This window comes from Chlamydotis macqueenii, chromosome 8, assembly GCF_036417535.1.
Source record: "Chlamydotis macqueenii isolate bChlMac1 chromosome 8, bChlMac1.mat, whole genome shotgun sequence".
Lineage (NCBI taxonomy): Eukaryota > Metazoa > Chordata > Aves > Otidiformes > Otididae > Chlamydotis > Chlamydotis macqueenii.
The window spans coordinates 28,064,079-28,085,058 of record NC_141563.1 but is presented as its reverse complement, the minus strand read 5'-3'; the positions used below and the strand labels follow the sequence as shown (position 1 = coordinate 28,085,058).

At 40.1% G+C, this 20,980-nt stretch overlaps 2 protein-coding genes across 4 annotated transcripts in view; one reads left to right on the top strand and one right to left on the bottom strand.

The window, feature by feature from the left end:
• MAST2 (microtubule associated serine/threonine kinase 2) overlaps positions 1-7,236 on the bottom strand; it is a 206,920-nt gene extending 199,684 nt beyond the window's left edge. For all 3 annotated transcript variants that reach the window (XM_086752986.1, XM_086752990.1, XM_086752988.1), the window contains exon 1: positions 7,106-7,236. In XM_086752986.1, the coding sequence (XP_086609112.1) occupies positions 7,106-7,173 (68 nt within the window). In that variant the 5' untranslated portion in view covers positions 7,174-7,236. The remainder of the gene's footprint in view (positions 1-7,105) is intronic.
• Positions 698-11,342, top strand: LOC104474019 (riboflavin-binding protein). Its single transcript, XM_010128161.2, has 6 exons — positions 698-708; positions 1,015-1,172; positions 1,890-1,989; positions 3,130-3,258; positions 8,272-8,383; positions 11,013-11,342. Exons 2-6 carry the CDS (start codon positions 1,034-1,036, stop codon positions 11,247-11,249), a joined length of 717 nt encoding a protein of 238 aa, XP_010126463.1. The 5' UTR covers positions 698-708; positions 1,015-1,033; the 3' UTR covers positions 11,250-11,342.
• The last annotated feature ends 9,638 nt before the right edge of the window (positions 11,343-20,980 follow it).

The following is a 20,980-nucleotide window of genomic DNA, read 5'->3' as shown; positions in this document are numbered from 1 at the left end:
TTGAGACAAATCTATGTTAGCATTCCAAAAGGTCAAGGAACTCTTCCAGGGCAAACAAATTCTGGAGCACTAATGCCAGATGGTGTGTATATAAAGTGGAAAATGAGAAAAGCAATTTACTGTGTTCCTGTTCCAGGGAGAAGTATCACCCAGAAAGAAGGCAAAAGAGGTGAGAAACTACTGAGAAACTGGAGAGACAGTTTTCTTCTTCTGTAACACGTTGTTTTCTTTATGTCTGAAAAGTCTAGGTACATAGAGAAGCTGCAGTCCTCATCCAGGCAAAATTATTCTAAAAAGATAACATGAATATTGAACTAAAGGATGAAGAGTTAAATTAATAACATGTATAAAAAATAATGCATTGATGTATGCAACAGATTCTAGATTTATCTATAAGGCTCACAAATACGTAGTCTATGTTTAGAGGAATTTTACTCTCACAGATAAAATGTTTTTATCTTGCATTTTTCACCAAACTCTACATAAGAGGCAGAAAATAATGGATCAGATTCTTAAGTATATATTAGCATAGCCTCAACAAAGGCAAGTTATCAGCTCAGGTGCTGACCACTACTAGCTCACTTGCAGCTGTATTAAATGTGTAATTTCCAAGTGTGCAGAACAACTCTGCAGCTTTTAGAACTAATAAATCTTTTCTTCAAATCTAGTGAAGCAGAGGAATGTCTCTTGGTTCAAAGATAAATTCAGGTCGGTGTAAGAAATTTTAAATAATTTTCTTAAATACTGAAAATTATAACATGTTTTCATAAATAGCCTGAACTATTGGTGGCTTTTATCACTTGCCACTGAACCTCAAAAATATATAGCAGAAGTATGTGTTCAGATATAAGCAAAGAGAAAGGGAGAATGTGTATCTTAATATTTCTGTGTACATCTTTGCTAAGCATATTTTATTTGGTTACATATGTAGCTTTTTTTCAAGTAGTCCTTCCTTTTAATGTTATGGCTTTTCCTAGAAATAAAGGATATAAATAAAGACTTCTCCCCATATAGGAAAAAGAACCAAACAACAATGCTGAGGTTTGCTGTCACCCTCTTTGCTGTCATGACATCATCTACCTGCCAAAAATATGGATGTCTGGAAGGGGACACCCACAAACTGAAGCCAACTCCTGAGCCAAATATGCAAGAATGCACTCTGTATTCTAAATGTAAGAGTGGTTTCTTTTTTGCCAAAGATAGTCTAGGAGTAAAGCTTTGTACATATTAATTGTTTTGGTAGTTCCTTTAATTTCTCAAAAATATATAAGATGCAGTATACATTGCATTTAAAAAGCTTTCTTCGTTGGCATTTTGCTGCATGCAAATCAAGAATAAGATTCTGGTTCTTAACAAAGTCAACTGCAAAACTCTCATTGACTTCATTTATTATCTTTTTAAAATTCTGATGCAGTTTACTTTTCTTGTAGCTCCATCTGCTTAAAAATGTTTACAGCAAAGATGAATTTATTGTGATTAAGGATAAAAAATAATTAATTGTAGCAGACACAGAATGGGAAAGGTTGAAATCAAAATTCTATAGTGAGCAAAGTATAGTATTTATTACATTTCTTCAACTTTCTTTTTATGTTTGGTAGCTTTCAAAGTTAGTATTCCTCAGGATATAACATCTGGCAGAACACTAGTAAAATTCTTGGGGCTCTCTGGGCGCACCTTGAGAATGCACTGTTGATGCCAGTCCACCTCACTTAGCATTTACACTGCTACTTCCAAAACCAAAAATGTTAGAGCTTAAGTACATCTCCTAGTTAGTACTAAGAGACTCTATCATATTATGGACCAAAACAGATTCATCTTACATTTTGAGTCTTCCAAATACAGTATTAAAGAAAATCCTTACTGCAAGATCTCTGTTTCATTCCTAACAGCTTCCTGTTGCTATGCAAACTTCACAGAGCAATTGGCTCATTCCCCAGTAATTAAAGTAAACAAGAGCTACTGGAACAGATGTGGGCAGATCAGTAAATCGTAAGTCAGCTTTGATGTTGTCTGTGTCCTGGTTCAATAGATCTATGCTGTAGCAGCCACGCAGCTAATGGTAACTCCCCTGGAGTTGCTGATGGATAGCCCCTAGGTTGCCCTAGAGATTATGCCACCCAGCCTAGTTCCCATCATCTTTTCTCCATACCTGACCAACCTCTGGCTCTTCTCCTCTCAAAAAAAGCCCATGAAACCCCAAGCATATGCTATTTGTGCAGAAGGATTTATACCATTTAATCAAGAAAGAGCTATGTTTTTTCAAGTTTGCTTTCAGTATAGAACCAGATCAAGTAATGCAAAGTCATAAACCTAGTAGGTAACAACCACACCACACCTCTGTAGCTCTCCAAAGCAACCATCACATCTCAGTGAGTGTGACCCCTAGCCAATACAGGCCAGGCTTCTTCCTTTGTTTAGAAAGCAGATCAACTAGATTATTAAATCTCACAAACAAAATGCACAAGAGTCCAGACATGAAACTTCTGAATATTTAGAATAAAAATTCTTGTAGTCCTGTGGGTTTTGTAACCATGAAGAATGTATTTGTAATTAAGATTTTTAGTACCCCATTAGATGTTAGAGCTGTGAAACATGGCAAGTTATAGAAATAAAAGAATGAAAGTACAAAACAATTAAGCAAAAACAGATGTGCAAAAGTAACAGCTATTGCCTGCCACTCCCAGAAGAGCAGCGACAGTACGCGTTTTTAAGTAACTTCAGCTGGGCTGTGGGAAAAATCTAAAGATTAGTGAAACCATGAGGCTACAGCATAGAAGAAATTTTGTACTACAGTTTTAAACTACATTTTATTATTGCCTGGAATCGCTCTTGCCAGGAAAACTCAAGGCCTCAAAAGTTTACGGAAAGCTTACACAAATAGGGCTGAAATATGCATGGAAACATTTGTGCGCTCTTTAGCTGGCGATGGTAATTGCACAGTCAGAGTCTGTACATAATGCCAAAGGAATGAGTTTTGAACCTAGACATTACCAGGGCGAAAGGATGCTTTTCTGTGTTTTTCTCCTAATCTGTAGTATTCCATCCACATCAAAGGAGGCCTAGAAAACAGAGGCTATAGCCTTGATGCTAAGAAACAGGCTTATTTGTGGCTTTTCTCACCCACCACAGATGTGAAGATTTCATGAAGAAAGTTGAGTGCTTTTACCGGTGTTCTCCACATGCTGCTCGCTGGATCCATCCCACTTACACGGCTGCTATTCAGTTTGTTCCATTGTGTCAAAACTTTTGTGATGACTGGTAGGTTCAGCTTTTTATCAAAGTATTTTTATTTAGCTTTAATATGCCTGTATTACTCAGGTTTCAAGGAGCATGGGTGGATGGAGCACACATCTCCCAATCAAGTGGCAGTAAAATTCAATGGTGTTGTACCTTTATGCCTTTATGGCTTTTCTCTTGTTTTTCCTGTTCATTTCTTGTTTGCCATCTCTACATTTTACTTTGCTGAGCTACTACCCCCAAAATAATAGACACAGGCTGAATGCAGGATGGAGTCACTGAACTCTGACAGAGTTTAGTGACTCAGGGACAGCACCACCCTGCTCTCCGCAAGGAAGCAGAGCAATGGCATCAGAACTGCCTGACATGACAGAGGAGTTCTCACGACATTGAAGGGCACTAACAGCAGTGACTTTGAAAAGTCCATGCCTGTGAGTTAGCATTTATGCAGTTAGCATTTTAAATCTAAATACTTGATCATGTTGTGATACATTTCTTTTATATGTATAAAATGTACTATGAAAACATGAAAGCAGCCACTTCCTGTACAGTTTTGTTAATTCATATAATAAATTAGCTTAATTCCTTAATTTTTCACCCTTGGCCTTTTGTCTTTCCTTATCCCTCTCTCTAAAACTCCTCCTAAAAGCTTGAATCTCAGAGAAACTTGCAGCCAAGTAATGCTAAAACTATTAATAGCAATGAGCAAGCAAAGCATTTAATAGCATTTAAATAGCATTTAATTTTGTTTCCCAAAATATAGTACCAGGGAATCACATTTTTTCTGAGTGCAAGATATATAGTAGGACAACCCAGTCGTGGGCTAGGAGCATTATAGCCAGGTGGAGTACTCTCTCCCTCCCTCCCTGTTATGAGATGTTGGATCTTAAATAATGTCAGATAAATCTCAGTACCATATTAATGTTGTGCCTAGTAACTACAGTAACTTGTCTGTATAGTTAAACTGGTGTGAAGCATAATACAAACAGCACGGGCTGTATTCACACTGTAGGATTATAACTGCTAGCATCCCTCAAAAGTAATGAACTGTGAATGTCTGAATCCCCTAGGCTGTTCTGAAAATCACGGAAAACTGTTTTAATACTTCTAAAAATGTTATAAAAGAAAATACAGAACACACGGTAGCGCATGGTCAGGTTCTCTTGCACTGCTCTGTACAACGCTTTCCCTAGTGGTTATGCAACTTGAATATTATTGACACATGGATCCATTTTCAATCTCATCTTCTCTCCAAGGGCAAAGTTATTATGCAGTGCAGTATTTTGGTAGGAATTGTCTTTAAATATTTCGCCATTGCTTTGTGCCAGAAAAGGAAACAAGAAGCATAGCTTGCATTTGTAATGGAAGATAGAGAGAAGAGCTGATATATTTCTTAGCTTCCCTAGACTTTCCTCTAGTGATGAATTTTATTTCTGTGTTAGGAAACTCCATTTTCCTCAGAAACAGATGTGCAGTCTTCCTTCCCAAATTTTTTGTCGTCTTCTCAACTGAATCCAGATTATTGACCTCCCTGAAGATAAAGACTGAGACCTTGAGTTTGTCTCAGTGCTCAGAATCTCAAAGCTCAGAATCAAATATAACCAAAATTTGAAAGCATTTGGATATTAAAGCATTGCAGTTGCCAGTGAGCTTTAGAACAGATCTTATCAAGCAAAGCGATAGAATACCAATATCTAAAATAAATGTATCACAAAATAAGTAGCACACAAAGGCATCGCCAAATTACTATATCCCATTAAAGTCTAAAGATTAAAGAAAATATACCTTGTAAATTTAGTTTGCATTTACGAACTGGTTTAAGCCAGCCTTAGTATATATGAGACTTATACCAAAGTGTATACAGTGGGTCAATGTTACATAGCAAAACCCTCAGTGTCCCCTGGGTATTGCCAGAACCTCCAGGTAAACAGCATTTTTAACTTTTGTTGTTGGAAAGTATGGGTTTGCGTGACTGAGAGCTGCTGTACAAGAAAAACCGACCCTTTTCCAGTATAGAGTCTCCTGGCAGAGAGCAGGCTCTACTATAAGCAAATACTGAACTATGATCTATTGCCCCTGTTGGCGTCATAGATGCCTGGCTTGAATCAAAAATGTAATGATGATCCATTACCGTGCATGCTAGTCTGTGTGCCTGCCTAATGCCAATGTCAAACCCATTCCCTCACCCTGCGTAACGCCTAAGGCTAGAAAAGAGCGTGGACAGAATTCCCACTCTTTCTGGTGATTTAAAGTAACATTTTTTTTCATGTTCTATTCACTGGAGTCCCTTTAGCGTGCTGTAGCACTGTTAGTGATGTGACCTACTTTCTCTACATGCCACGAATGTGCCTGCTGCATACTGTGTGTCTTTGTGGCCAGAACTGCACAGAGGATTCTGAATGAGCAGTGACTTAATTTAAAAGAAATTCATCTGACTAGCTTGGGGCCTTCCTTTTCTTCCTATTGTCTTAGGATTCCTTGCTCCCACTAGTCCTAAAACTATTGCTTCTGAAAGAACCCAATGTACAAGCCATTTTCTGATCCACCTGTGAAAGGACCTTGTGCCCTTTAAAAGAGAAACAGCTAATTATAAAAAATGGTGAAAAAAAAAGTTTTAAAATAAAAATATCCTGCTCATTGTGCATAGGGAACTAGTACATTCGGAGAGGATCTTTTAAGTATTTATGTTTATGTTTCTCACAGATTTTAATTAATGTTTGAAGAAACCACTTAAGGGTTTCTGGAGAACAGAAATCAGACTTTTCATATGTCATGACTTTTCGTAAACTTAGCTTCATAATTACTTCCACTGGGATAAAGAAAAACTTGCAACAATAGAGTTATGCTTTGCTACCTACTTATATAACAAACCACAGAGTCAAGCAATAATCATAATTAGGGAACATTTCATCTGACAATTCAAAAGAAAATAGTGAATAAAAATATACATGCTATAATAAACATATTTATTTCAAATTCCTGAGGAAATAGACGCATAGCTTGAATGCCCCAGTCCAGTAAAACTCTGAGATACATATTCATAATTTGAAAAGTGTAACTGAAGGTGATACTCATCTCAAAAGAAGCAGTTCTGCCCTCTCCTCAGCCCCAAGGGCTGCTCATTCTTTCCCTTACTGTGTCCCCACCCATGTGCCAGCAGCACTGTCTGAGAGGCCGTGAAGCAACCCTGGTCGGGGAACCCATCAGGCTGAAAAATACTTAGCCAAATAAAAAAAGGAAACCAAAAAAGCAGACAGCGGGAAGGGCACAACTGCTTTAAGTGGAAGTGCTAGTATAGGGCAGCTCACAGTAGATACTGGTCGCCTTTGGTAGAAAGCAATGAATTTAAGTGCATGCATAAAGTAAAGGACATGCCTACATGGCTTGAAGAATCAAGGGCTAATTGTTGAATCTGATCCTGATATGTGGGGAGTTCATAGATGGTTAATACAAAAAGTTTGCATTGATTCTCCTAGCTGGTGAGTCAAAGTCACTAGCGTCAGAGAAACAGCTGGCACTGGGGAGTTACCTCTGTGTGTCTTTCTCAGTCAGAGTACACACAGCAGATAACAAACCACAAACCAATTATTCTTATACTCCCGAGTCCCAAATCCAGTCAAGGCACAAACCGGTACGGTCTGCCTATTAGTGTTACATTATATTAATTTATCAAATTGCAGCCTATATTTCCAGCAGGGCCCCTACCTCTGACAGCAGATTCATGCATGAACTCATTTGAGAATACGTGTCTACTGCCCCAGACCTGTTTGGTTCAGGCTCTGGTTACCCTCCACCTGTTACTGCTATTTATCCCTCCAAAAAGCCCAGAAAACCTATGTGAAGGTTCTGCAGATGTGCATGTTCTTACCTTTCTGCATGTGCAAAGGTACTGTGATGTCTAGTTCCTGTAGTTCCGTGACCATGTGACAATCTCATATTTCATTTTTAAATATACCTCTGCAGCCCTCAGGATATCAAAGTAGTTTTGGAAACATGACCCTGAAGATTAAAAACGAGAAACAGAAAATATATCCAAAGGCATTAATTATAAATACCATGCTGAACAATGCTCACTTTTTGAAAGCTGTGCCTCATGGTTTTGGCACTCTCAGTTACTGGTGTGAATAGTCCACCTGAAGCCGATGAGACTAAATTTAAGCAGATGTTAACATATTTGCATAAAGTGATCCTTAAGAAAAGTAAGAGCCAAAAAGAGTAACATAAAAAGAAGTGGAAGGAAATTACGTAGGATAATGGTAAGTCATGAGAGCTCTCATCACATAGACCAGCCAGTTGCACAGCGTACTTGTTCCAGGCCATTTATAGTCTTTTTTTTTACATTACCACCTACAAGTTAAAAATAACTTAAATTTAAAACTTTGGACCCTACACCTTACAAGACTGTTATCTTTCCTCCTTCAAGTTTAACATCTTTGAAAATGTCGTTTTGAGGCTGACAGCCTATTACTTTATATGATTTTGTTCTTCGTGGATTTTCCGTATTTTAGTGAACATTCATCATAGCAATTCTCTGCCCAGGAAATATCATTCTTCCTTTCCCATATTAATTCATAAATACAAACTTTCCCCACATTTCTGTCGAGTGACAGTTCACTCCTAGCATACCTGTGCTCTGTCACAATATTGAACATCAGCATTCAGGAAACTCCCTCCCAGACAGTGTTTCCTCCACTCAGTAACATCAGCAAACATAACCAAGCAGAAAGCATTGCATGAATCAGTGTTGCGCCTCAGAACACGAGACCTATACTTAAGCCTATGAGTACAAAATGCAGTGGGTGAACTGTTTAGTTTTCATGGGGATTTAGGTCTTCCTGGCCAGCTCAGAGTTTATGCACATGTCAAGCTGAGATAATGTGCACATTTCTTGAAGATCTGTTGCTAAGCTGCACTGTGCAACCACACAACGTTACTGGCATAGCCCATGTAGACTTTTTGAGTTGAATCTGAGTCCACTGAAAGAAAAAAAAAGTGAGAGAAATAACTGTATCTTCCACACTAATCTCCATGAAGGTATGAAGCCTGCAAAGATGATTCCACATGTGTTCGTAACTGGCTGACGGACTGGGAATGGGATGAAAGCAGAGAAAACCACTGTAAGAATACATGTATTCCGTACAGTGAGGTAAGAAAACGTGATGAACAGGAGAAAAAAAAAAATACATTGAGTTCTTTTTTTTTTTCCTGAATATATGGGTGTAAAATGCAACAGGTGAATTATTTTTACTTCAGCAGTTTCAAGCCATACCTACATCAGACTTTTTAAGTATATAATTTTTTAAACATTTATATATACGTAGATCACTAAGTATATAAATTTAATTAATCACTGTCCATACCACTTGAGAAACAAAAGTAAAAGTTCAGGCAGCACTGATATTTTAACCACTGTCATGTTTAGAAAGTAAAAGATAAATGAACTTTGTTCATAAACAGAGACACTGAGATGCGTTTCATAAGGTTTCTTACATAATGTGGGGATTTACATAACTCGGTCTTTTTAAACTGGGATGTAAGTTTCCAAATCCCTATGGAATTTTTAAGGTTTTCTTGCCTATTAGGCATCTTTGCCATTTTCTCTACTTTACCTTGTTACATTAAAGGCCTTCTCCATCCTCCAAATCCTTAAGTCCTGACATTCTTCTGTCTCTCTTATGTTCTCCATAGACCGGTCATATGTCCGATGTGTGTTCTCCATTGCGTCTGCCAATGGCTAGGCAGAGCTAACTTTGTTCTGTATAACTCTGATGGTTAAAGAGCAGCACTGGCAAGCTTTCTGAGAGCTCATCCCATCTTTCTGAAAAGATTTAATGGTTGGGATAATTAATTTTATGAGTATAAATTAGAACTGACAAGACTTATAGGAGCAAGGTTGCCCAGAACCTGATCTACAGACCTTTCAAGAGTCAGATAGGATTTTTTCTAGTGACTCAAGTAAGTTTAGCATCGGAGCAATACAATACAGCTCAAAACTGCTACACTTATTTGATATTTTTAACAGTTGAACTTTGTAAGTCCATGAAAAATGTCCAAATTGCAGAAGTAAACAAAATTTAAGTGTAGTGGTTAGGGACTGGTAGTAAGGCTTGCAGAGATCCCAGATTCATTGTTTTGAATTCAATTCAAGTGCATGAACTTCCAGAAGTCAGTTCAGCAACTGATATAAGTGGAAGTCACAGTCCAGTTAGTGCAGGATTGCTGTCTGCCTTGCAGAAGTGACGCTAATCAGCAGGCTCAGGAAGGTGGCCAAGAAACAAATGGGCTGCGGAAACTTACAGCTTAGTTTCCCAGATGTGCTAAATCATCAGTAGTTCCAGATGAAGTGAAAAACGAAATGATAATCTCTGTAAATAATCTCCAGTCCCTGTTCAAACTGTATCTGCTCCAGAGATAGGTGTTTTTAACCTTGAATTCCCTTGTACTTATTTCTTAAAGAAAATACACCATCTGCAGGGAAAAACATGCAGCAAATCCAGAGGGCTTATCACTTGAAGCCAGGCACAGCTATTCCTAAACTAAGTAGAACCACACCCTAAACTGCCCATGTTTTTCACCAAAAATAGGCTTGCATGGTAAGTCACAATAAAGATGAAGATTCTTCAGAGAAATTAAAAACCAACACATTTCCCATATGAAAATTAGATTATATACAAACACTAGACTTGCTTGGTTTGGACTCAACTCATGAAAAAGACAGTTACTGTTACCCAGAAGCACAAAGTGTTCTCCAGTGTCAGAGCACTGTGGACAGACCCTTCCTTTCTTTTGATGCCCTCAGCTCATATGGAGGAGCAATCAGCAGCCCTATATTTGACAAACACAAGTGGTTCTGAGTGCTTCTTGGAACAAATGCTGAATATTAAGAACGCACAATGGATCATAGTGAGTTTTAGCCTGGCTAAAAGGAGGCACATTTTGTCATTGTTGTCCCAGCTGAGTGCTCCCCAAGCAATGTTAGGGCACAGACTAGAACATTTTCCAAGAGGCTGAAAAATCTGAATCCTTTGCAGTAATTTATGGACGTGTTTGGTAAATGGACTGTGTGCACTGTCTGTCTGCTGCAGCATTCTGACTGCGCTCTGATCTGTAAGCAGAGTTAGGAGGAAAGTCAAAATAAAATTACCAATTTAGCAAGCTGAAGAGCAGGAATTGTAAAGGAGCTGGAAGAAAATGTCTACGGCTGTTTAAAAGCACAGGAATAGTTATGTCACTTCTCTTTGTCTGTGAGGTCTTGCCTGGTCATGATGGACACTGCAGCAGGCACAGTGAGATCCCACGGAGCTGTGACTCCACGGGGCTGTCTCTAGCCTGCAGACGTAAAGATTCCCGTATTCAAAGCACTCAGTCTGGTGCTTTCAGCACTACTCAGATCCCGAGACATGTCAGAGTGTCCTGGCACGCTACGAGTTGCACAGCCTCTCACACACAGCTCTGGTCGGTCAGACCCAGAAAGCTAGCTGGGCTGTCAGCCCCAGGGTGGAAACAAAGGGCTGGCTGTCGATCACTTTGCACTTTGTGTAATCACTTGCTCTCAACAACAGGCAAATCTCTTTCGCGAGTGGTGGGACTGGACAACATTTTACGATATCTGAGAAGTGGTGAGGCATGGCACACAGCAAGTGGATGACTGCAGACTGCTATTTTATAATGCAGTCCCAAGTTTTTAAATGTTATAAGTGTTTATCAATTCAATACAAATTGATTTTAACTCAATTCTCTTTAACTGTAATTGATGCATTTTTTATTTGACACAGATGTACGCAGATGGGACTGACATGTGCCAGAATATGTGGGGGGAGTCATTTAAGGTGAGCGAATCCTCCTGCCTCTGCTTGCAAATGAACAAGAAGGACATGATGGCAATGAAGTATCTCCTCTCTGAAAGCTCAGAGGAAAGCTCCAGCATCAGCAGCAGTGAGGAGCATGCCTGCCAAAAGAAACTCCTGAAGTTTGAGAAATCAAAGCGAGAGGAAGGGGAGCAGACAAGATAAATGCTGATGGATGGACAGGACAAGAGAAATCATCACGGAGGCCGGGCTCAGGGCATCATGTTCCTAGAACATAATAAATCAATGGCTGGTTATATTAAATTTTCTCTGATGTTTTTGCATCTGCATCACAAAGCTCCCAGACAGGTTAGCATAGGTGTAATCTTGTGACTTGAACTGAACGGCTGGAAGCCTGAAGATAACATCTAGGGGTTGACTTTCAAAGAGGAGAGGCATAGGCAGCTCCTGCTGACTTAACGTGGAAGAGTGAGAACTAGAGACCTCTGGAAGGCCATGTTCGTAACGCACCAAATCTTCATCCCAAACCCTTTATTAGCATAGGTAAACAGCACGCCTGTCACGAGTTCCTGTGTGCCAGGTTTTGCTAAGATAAAGAATACATGCTGCAGGCGAAAATAGGTCAGTGAGCCTGGCTACCGACTGCTGAAAATGTATTTATGTTGTATCTCAAAAACATACTTGTAAAACAGGGGTTAGTGGTGTACTAGATAAATCCCTGGGTCCATATACTGCCAGTATATAGTATGCACAGTCTGCTGCACTGGGCTTTTACCTTGAACAACAGCAGTACCAGTCTCCTACAATATGAATTTGAAGATAATTTTCAGTGCAATTAATCCCACTTGATTATTCCAAACAGAATGACCTCTGACAAACGGACGTGTCAGGGAGGACCCCAATTAGGTTTCTGCCATCAGTAATTCTGCTTCCCAGAATCACTGTTACAGTCAAAGTAAAACCAAATCTGCAGCAGTCCCAGAGGGACTCATCAGATAAGGATGAATGAAATCCTGCTTTCACTTATGCATCCATACTCCCTCTAACATCGCTGTAGGGTGGACAGGTCTATGCCATTCTGTACAGCCTTTCACAACGGTATCATCAGGGAAATCATTAGAAGGATTTAATTTCAGGGGTCAGATTACTGAATTGTGAAAATCAGCATAATCTCAGTGCTTGTTATGGAGCTAGACACCTTACAGCCCCTAAGGATCTGGCCCACAGTTAAAACAATGACTTGGCACATCCTGTTAAACTAAGAGAATCTTAAAAATCCAGCACACTTTCTTCACTGGGCTGTTTATTTATTTGAATGGTTTCACACAGCTGCAGCAGTAATGCTATACCCGTTAGGTCATGCTCTGCTTCCAACCAGCTTCTCAGTATATTTAACATTGGACTAATTCCTACCAGCACCGAATTGTTTTTAGAATACTTTGCCATATCTGTATTTTCTGCTAACTCAATTTGTCAGTTCTACTGTTTGAAAAGAAAGAACAAGAATCTGGTCTTCTGTAAAGCCCTGATAGTCCTTTTTCCTCAGTTTCCTTAACTCAGTTATTTCCTGTCCTTCTTTATTGCACCTGAATCAGAGCAGAAATTTTCCTGCTTTTTATTTTGCTATGCTCAGAATTCAAGAGTTAATTATCCTCTCTCACTGCCGTAACACCAAGTTTTTCTGTATCACCATGGCCAAAGATTTCCTTCATGTTCTTTGTTAAATATAGCTCAATTGTTTCTGTCTATGTCTCTGCTCTTTTTCTTCCCATTCCACTTTATTCTCTTTGCTCTAGCTAAATTACTCTTGAATCCACTCTCAACAAACAATTCTTCCATGCTTAGTTTCAGGATGAGCCATGAGACTGGTTATTGCATGCCCCTGGACAGCACTGGATCCTACAGCAGCTAAGGGACCAAGACCATTTAGCCCCTATTCATAACTTTCCCACTGACTCATGGTGGACCCTAAGCAAACCATTTAACTCTCTTGTGACCTCAACAATTTTGCAAGGCTACCATACTTCCTCTAGGTCATCTGTTTTCTAAGCCAAAAAGTCAAGAACTACTTAGTTGTCCCCAGCATAGAAACTGTCCCATACCTCTTGGTCCTTCTTTCATTGATCCAGATATGTTTTACTCAAATACAAGTTATCATCCAGAAAGACTTTCAGTCTTAATTTAAAACTCCAAATAATGGAGAATTGTCCAATGCACCTCCTAATTGTTTCCTCAATGTTAAAGATTATCCCTAATGTAACATTTGTTGTTTTGGCTTTCAGCCATTGTTTTCTGCTAAAGCCTGTTGTATTAAAGAGTTCTTCAGTATTCAGCATTGCTTTTCTGCTCACCAGCATACACACTAGATCAAATTGCTTCTTAGCAATTAGCTCTATCTTAGCTCTATTTAGTTTACATATGTCATTATAAGACATTCCCTCTCTCCTTAAACCACACTTATGGTTCTTCTCTGTACCTTCTCCCGTCACAAATATCCTCCCTGAATTGTACAAATCAAAACCGCACTCCACAGCAGTGTTAAGGGTGACCTACAGAGAGAGCACCATGTCCTGCCTCTCTGATTATTTGCATGCCTCCAGTGTCCATGTGTTATGATTCCTCATTTTTTCTCGGTGTTACTTTTTTCCTCTATACAGCTCCCAGGTCCCAGGTGTGAACTGTGATCTTAGCTCGTAGGCTTATTGTTTTCAACTTGGCTGTATTACAAAACCTTCAGGTGAACAGACCAACCTTCCTAAGCCACTGTTTGCTCTGTCCAGCTGCTTTATACTCACAGTAATTTACCTCTTAAATAATCTCTGTGTCACTCAGAAATGCTATCAGTGGTGATTTTACATTTACCAAAAGGCTAGGATAACTCAGATGAAGCAAAATTAAAAATAACTACAACAATACACCGTGAAGGTGAACCAGAGAAAAGAAACATCCAAGTTACTGGTGACTGCAGACATCTCCAGCTAATGCGGACCTGATCCGGTAAGTGCCTGCTATGCATCACAGCCTGAAAGCACATGCCCCGCTTCTGGACCCACGCTGGCCCAGACAACCAAAATGTCTCTGTATTTAGTGACACTAGACTCGACTAAGATCTTTATCAAAATGTCACAATGGTACATCAAATGCTTTGTGAAATACGTTGTGAAATATGTTCCCACACTAATCTGTAGGAAACAGACTTACAACCTTTATCAACAAATTAAATTGGATTTATCAACATGACAATGTTGATAAAAATAAAAATTATTGCCAATTATTGACTTATTTACTACCTGGCCAAGTATTAGCTTTTGTACTGTGCTACTTGGGGCTGATGTCACGTTAACCATAACACAGGTAGCTGGGTCATCCTGCTTGCTCTGTTTATTCAATTTTATTTCCTTAACCATTGGCACAATACTACGAGTCTTCTGAAATTTCACTGAAATGCCAGGAGTTATTACAAATGAGATCCCTCTTGCCAGTTCTGGCAGAGCTCTTTAATATAGGTTATCTGAGCCTGCTGCTGTAAAATTATTGTTACTTATGATGACGAACCTCATCTTTAATTACTTGCAGACTGAAAAGGATTTCATCATCCTTCTGTAATACAAATACTTCACTCTGCATATATTTCAATACTAAGTATTGTTAACAAAACTTGCCCACTGCATCTTGTGCCTTTGCAAGGCTTTCTTTGTCAGGTTACTCAGTTGTTTTCACCTTCAGTTTAGTTGTGCCAGCCACAATTTCGTGGAGTACCTCACTCTATTTTTATAGTTCATAATTCTCCATGGATATTGATTGCAATATAGCTTCCTTTTTAAAAAATAATAAGCATCAGTAATGATGACATTTTCAACTTTTGTTGCATTTTTCATGTGCAAGTTTCACTCAACATTTTATAAATATTCATCAACCTTCAAAATATAGCTGAGAGGAAAATAAGTAGCAAGAAGCAAACTGAGTTAGTGGGAGAGAATCAGTAAGAGACTTATCTGATCATTGCAAGTATTGCAGAACTAGGACTAGCACAGACAAGTCCTGTTTCAGAGCTTTATTTCACACTGCAAATGGAGTTGTGCTTTGTAAGGTAATCTTTGGACAAAAGTTATTATGCAAAAACTGTAATAGAGATTTTATGAAAGAAAATATTGCAAAAACCTGAGCATCCAAAAAATAGAACAAGTTATTAAACAATGCATTTCCATGCACCTTGAAGGATAATGAAATGACAAAAATAATAATTGTTAGATTAAGAAAAATAATGTCAAAACAGGCTAATTTCCCTTGCTGAGAGACAAGCAGCCTGAAGAAAGCCTGTAGAAAGCCTTCCCCTAGAAGGGAAAGCTGTAGATGACATATGGCCTTTTAAAGTTTTTGATAACGTTTGATGTGACATTCTGATAAGCAAACTGAGAAAGCCAAAGTGCAAACAAAATCACCATAACATGGGTGCACAACTGGTTAAAAAATATATTAAAATATTACTGTGAATATGTTGTCATTAAAGTCAGACAGGTCTTCAGACAGAGTCTGTTCTGATTCTGGTCAACACTTCTGTTTACTCAGACAACGAAGGAGAGATTTTGCAAACCCTTTGAAGGACAAGATTAAAACAAAAATTATCTTTCTAACCAGAGAGCTAGTCCAAGACCCCAAAGGTGAAATTCTGAAAAGGGAGATAAAAAGTGCTTGCACTGAGGAAAGGTAGACCAAGGAAAAATTTCATCCCGGGAAACTAACGGCAAGGGAACAGCAGAGCAGCCAAGGAGCCATAGTAGCAGTCTATGCCATTGACAGTTGAAATGTCACTCTGAGGAAGTTTTAATCTTTTAAGGCTTCAGTGTATGCGGAGCCCTGGATGTCCTGACTTACAAAGCAAGCAGATGCAGGACCTGCAGACATCCTACTAACAGTTACTCACGGAGTTCGTGAGGTATCTCACATTCCACTCCATAGAGGCAGAGGCGCTGCTTCTGGAATGACCCCACCGCACACACAGGCTGTGGAATGCGGTGGGTATCAGGCAGAGTTTAACTCTATCCATCTTCTCCATCAAATAAACTCAAAAGTTCTGCCACCACAAGTGCAATACCTTCTAGGAAAGCAAACATGATCCTGCTATCTATCTAATGACTATAGAAAATAATGATAATAAAATTAGCTGAATTTATGCACATTTTCTGGTTATTTTCCTTCCTTTTTTTTCTGTCCAAAAGGTTTACATAACTTGGACTTATTTTAAAAAACGCCACATGCTCTAGACAGCTCATGGGTCTGTTGTGTGTTTGCTCTACTTTATTATCCAAGGGAACATGGTGATTTAGACACGAAGAGTTAAGTAAAGAGTCCAGAAAGCATTAGGATTTGGATTACAACTTGAAACATTGCCAAACTTTACTAATGGCAAGAGTAAAAGGCCCAAGTGCCTGCAGACTGATAATACTGAAGCATAACTCATTTTTCCTTTTGGCAAAAAAAGACTTGCACCCTTACTAAAGTCACCTCAGCGAGCAGGTCTGATTCACTGTGAAGCTGCAGGACAACTCTAGGCAACAGTGAAAAAAAAGCCAAGCTATGAAATCAATCATCTACTTCAGATAAGCATGAGGACACAGTGAGGATCAGACCCCAATGACCTGTCAGCTTTCAACATCTCCAAGAAAAAGTTGCAGCGATTCCCTACTACTGAGATTTAACTTCTCAGAGAAACGAGGGGGGGAAACTCTGCTGCACAGTTTTGCTTCCCTTCAGCTACTAAAAGCGTCTCTCTCCTGCCTCTGTTTTGATCACCAACTGCTATCTCAGTCTTAGTATTCTTTTGGCCTCCTTCCTTGCAAATGCAGTGAGCTCTCTGTGGAGTTTGCCTTGGTTCCCCTCTCAGACAGCTGTGATTAATTCAATGTTCAAGCTCTTGAGTTAATTCTCTCATTAGATCACTTTCCTTCTCCATGGAATGATTATTCCCATAGGAGAAATGAGAAAGACTAAAACAATATTGTGCTAGTATCTGACACACTGCATCCAGGATGTTTACTTTAAAGCAAATTGCTTGGTATTTCTCCAGATCTATGGCTTAAACACAAGAATCTTCTAACTGGTGGGGAACTGTAACCACGCATGTTGTGCAACATTCCCAGTTTCACTGGAATTCCTCCAAATTCCTGCTAGGTAAGTGTACCCAGAACACGAACCTCTCCACACAAGTGGGCCAGATGACACAATCCTTTCATTGCTAGGGCATACTTTAAAACTGAAAAAGTTTTTTCCTTTTTTTAACTTTTTTTTATCATACAGCAATCACCTTTCTACCCAACACTATTGTGCAGTGAAATCCTGCCAGTGCTCCTGAAATCACAAGCCATTATCTGTGCGTTACTCACTGGGAATGTCACATTCCCTCTGCAGGCTCTTGCAGCTCAGATATGCTCCCCACTTTTGCTGCCTGCCAAGTGACTCCCAGGGGTATGGCTGCTCATTGGAGGGCATCACCACGCTCAGCTGCACTCTAGCACAGCCTGCTTCTCAGTACCTTTGGTGCAATGTGGATACTCGGGAGAGTTTCTCAATACCCAGTTCAAGAATACTAAACCTGCCTGGACTGATAACTCTGGTATCAGGCAGTTACCTTAATGTCACCTTTACCTGAAGCCATATTACAGTGAAAGTAATAAAAATACTTAATTACAAATCCCAAAACAGTTAACAAAGTTCATGAAGACTTCTAAAGAGAAGAGAAGAGAAGAGAAGAGAAGAGAAGAGAAGAGAAGAGAAGAGAAGAGAAGAGAAGAGAAGAGAAGAGAAGAGAAGAGAAGAGAAGAGAAGAGAAGAGAAGAGAAGAGAAGAGAAGAGAAGAGAAGAGAAGAGAAGCTGCAAATTCATCACGCAGCACATAACACCACTGCTCCACTGAACTGTGCGTCAACAGAGACTGCTGGTCTTCATCATTGCCTTGGGCATGCAATGGCATCCAGGGTAAATGGGACACCAGGGCCTTAACAGAGAGAAGGTGTCTGGGAAGTGTAAGAGATGTAGCTTAAAGCACTACAGATATTTCTAGTATCAGATATTTCTCATAAACTCCTGGTGGACTTCTACTTCTGCAATTTTCGCTTCCCTAGGAGAAGTTTGAGTTCAAATCTTCATGAAACTAGAGAAGTAGTGCAAAAATGGTTGTATCCTATGAAGGTTTTGTGACCTGGACACCAGAACACAAAACAAGCTCCTTTCCGTTTTGGTGAGGATGTCCAACACCTCCCATCTGATATGTCAAGTGCATTAAATACAAGTAGCAACTACAGTGAGTAATTAGTAATTAAAACAGCAACTGACTGTACCACTGAAAGATTGTGGCAGATGCCGTAGCACAGACGATAAAGTGCAGAGATGCACTGCAGTTTGGACTGGGAAGTGAAGATTTAATTCATACCCATTGAAACTGGGGGAGGAATTTCACCTGGCACATTCTGGTTGACTTTCATGGAAAATGGCTCCCTATCACAAAATATCCCACAGGGTTTGTCATACCTACAAATAGTCAAGGCCTGAGCTTCATGTCTCCTCTGCAAGAGGGAACATGAAAGCAGCCAAGCATAGTAAGGATACTGCTTGAATACTAAGTCAAAATGATCCCCAAAGCTATAGGTATAATGGACAGACTAGAAGGAGAAAGGCAAAACTGCACTTTCAAATCAATTATTTTTCTTTTAGTTTCTTTGAGACTAAAAGCCATCCATTATGGAGTTCAGGAAAAGGAAAAAAAAAAAAAAAAACCCCACAAAAACCAAAGCACCTTAGATCTAACAAAGATCTTCCTGTAACAGAGGAGAACTACAACACCCATACATGCAACACCTTTTAGCCACCCATTTTTACTGCATTTTCAAATGTATCACCCTGTAGAAGCAGCACCATCTGCAGGATGTCAGAAAGAGAGCACAGACACCTTACTCAGATAGGCAGGACACCTTCCAGGCATCTGGAAAGATTTTCCTGAGAAGCCTTCAGCCAGGGAAATCTGAGCAGCCACAGGCCTCTGTGGGATAACACAGGGAGGGCTGCAATGTTTCACAGCGCTCTAGCACGGCACAGGGGTTTTTCAAGAGAAAGCCTAAATAGCTTGTTTGTGGGATTCTTCTCACTGAGGGGTTTTGGTACTGTGACAGCAGCACTTCTGTGCAGGCGTGAGCAGTGGGACACATTGAGGAGCACAGGGCGTGCCTTTTCTGCCGCCCGTCCTACATGTCAGTCAGCACTCAGCTGGCTTATTGGCAAATATCATGTTAGAAACCTATTAAATTAAAATTGAAGACATTTTTAATTCCTTCACTGCAATGACTTGTCATTCTTGGTGTTAGTTAATCAAAAGGCTCCTCATTACAGTGCAATTTCACACTGTCAAATCGACTTTCAGCCTTATTCCTGAAAATCTACACACAAAAATATGTGGGAGCATTAGCTCCGTGTTATACAGATTCTGTGCGGTTACAAAAGAAACACGCTGAAGCAGTGCCCTCTTCTGGAAGCAGAACCATTCAACCACATTAATACAGGACAGGCCTTCAGGGCAAAATTAGCAGTCTCAGCAAGGCTATTTTGTGTCTGTAAATTTGGCACTATGGTGTGAAATCCTAGTACTGGCCAAGTGTCTAACAGCTGACATCAGCCAGCGACTGAGCCACTGGCATTTAGGAGAATTCTAAGCCTTTTACTCACAGGCCACTTCCGATGAATAAAATGTCAGCGCAAGAGGGGTCTGGTTTCTTTTACTGATTCATCAATGAAAGAAAAATCTCAATGCATTTATTAGCCTAGCTTAAAATTTATACTGCATTATACCAGCATGCACCCAACTGTGTGTGCTTGCAGAAACCTTATTTTTCTATCTAGAGCTATATTTTCTACAGCTATTTTTTTAAGAACAGATTGAAAGGTAATTTTACCACTCTACTGTCAAGAATTAGATGTTGATAAATGGAGAAACTAACAGTCCCCGGAGAGTACCATGATTCAGATTCCTTCTAGAAGCACATTGAAAAGTTATTACAATGAAACACAGAATCATGAGAAAAGCCTGAGGGGCCATGACCATTGTAACTGTAAGCAGACATGTATTTCTTTCCCAGTCTCACAGTAAATAGATATGGAAGCATTCCAAGAGGACTGCTTTTTGCTTTGGACACATGTCACGTTGCTGGAACAGTTGTGGAAAACTCAGGAGGGATGTTTTTCTCTCAGAATCAATGCCAGCTACACCAGACCCAGTGACTCTGTGCATGTAACTCAGTATGGGATGCTCATCCCTCGGTCAGTGCTCAGGCATGCAATGACTCAGTGAATCATACAAACTAAGACGGAAGTATGCTCTGCCTCAGGGTCAGTGCTGACCGCAGCAGCTCACATGGTACTGCCACAGGTCACTGTGATGAAACACCCATGCTGGAATGAAGGGGAAGGCCCAAACATGGCACGACGCTGTAGAGAAAGGGGGTGCATGGGCTGGCTCTGCCTGTGGTCAGTGCTGGCTCTGATGCCACAGTCCTGAGCTAGGGACAGGCAACTCCCCTGGCCTCCCATCTCTGGGGTTCCCCCAGGCAGAGGGTAGCTGCGGTTTCTCCCCAACACTGCCATGTTTCTCTCAGAAGCACAGATTAAGGTGGCTAGGAATCCAGACAAAAGCGTGCCTGAGGGGAATACGACTGGGGGACAGAGATGGTGAAGGCAGTGAATAACGTGTTACCAGGGCAGCAGGCGCAGGGACTGCACCTAACAGGGGACCAGCTTTAACTCCAGACAAGAAAGCTCCTCAGAGAGCAGGCAGCAAGCCCGCGGCCAGAGGTGCCTGTGGGGGGGTCAACAGGCTCCGCAGGGCCAAGTGACCAGGCGAGCAGAGAGACAAAGGATCAGACAGACGTACCACAGCCAGGGCAGCTCCG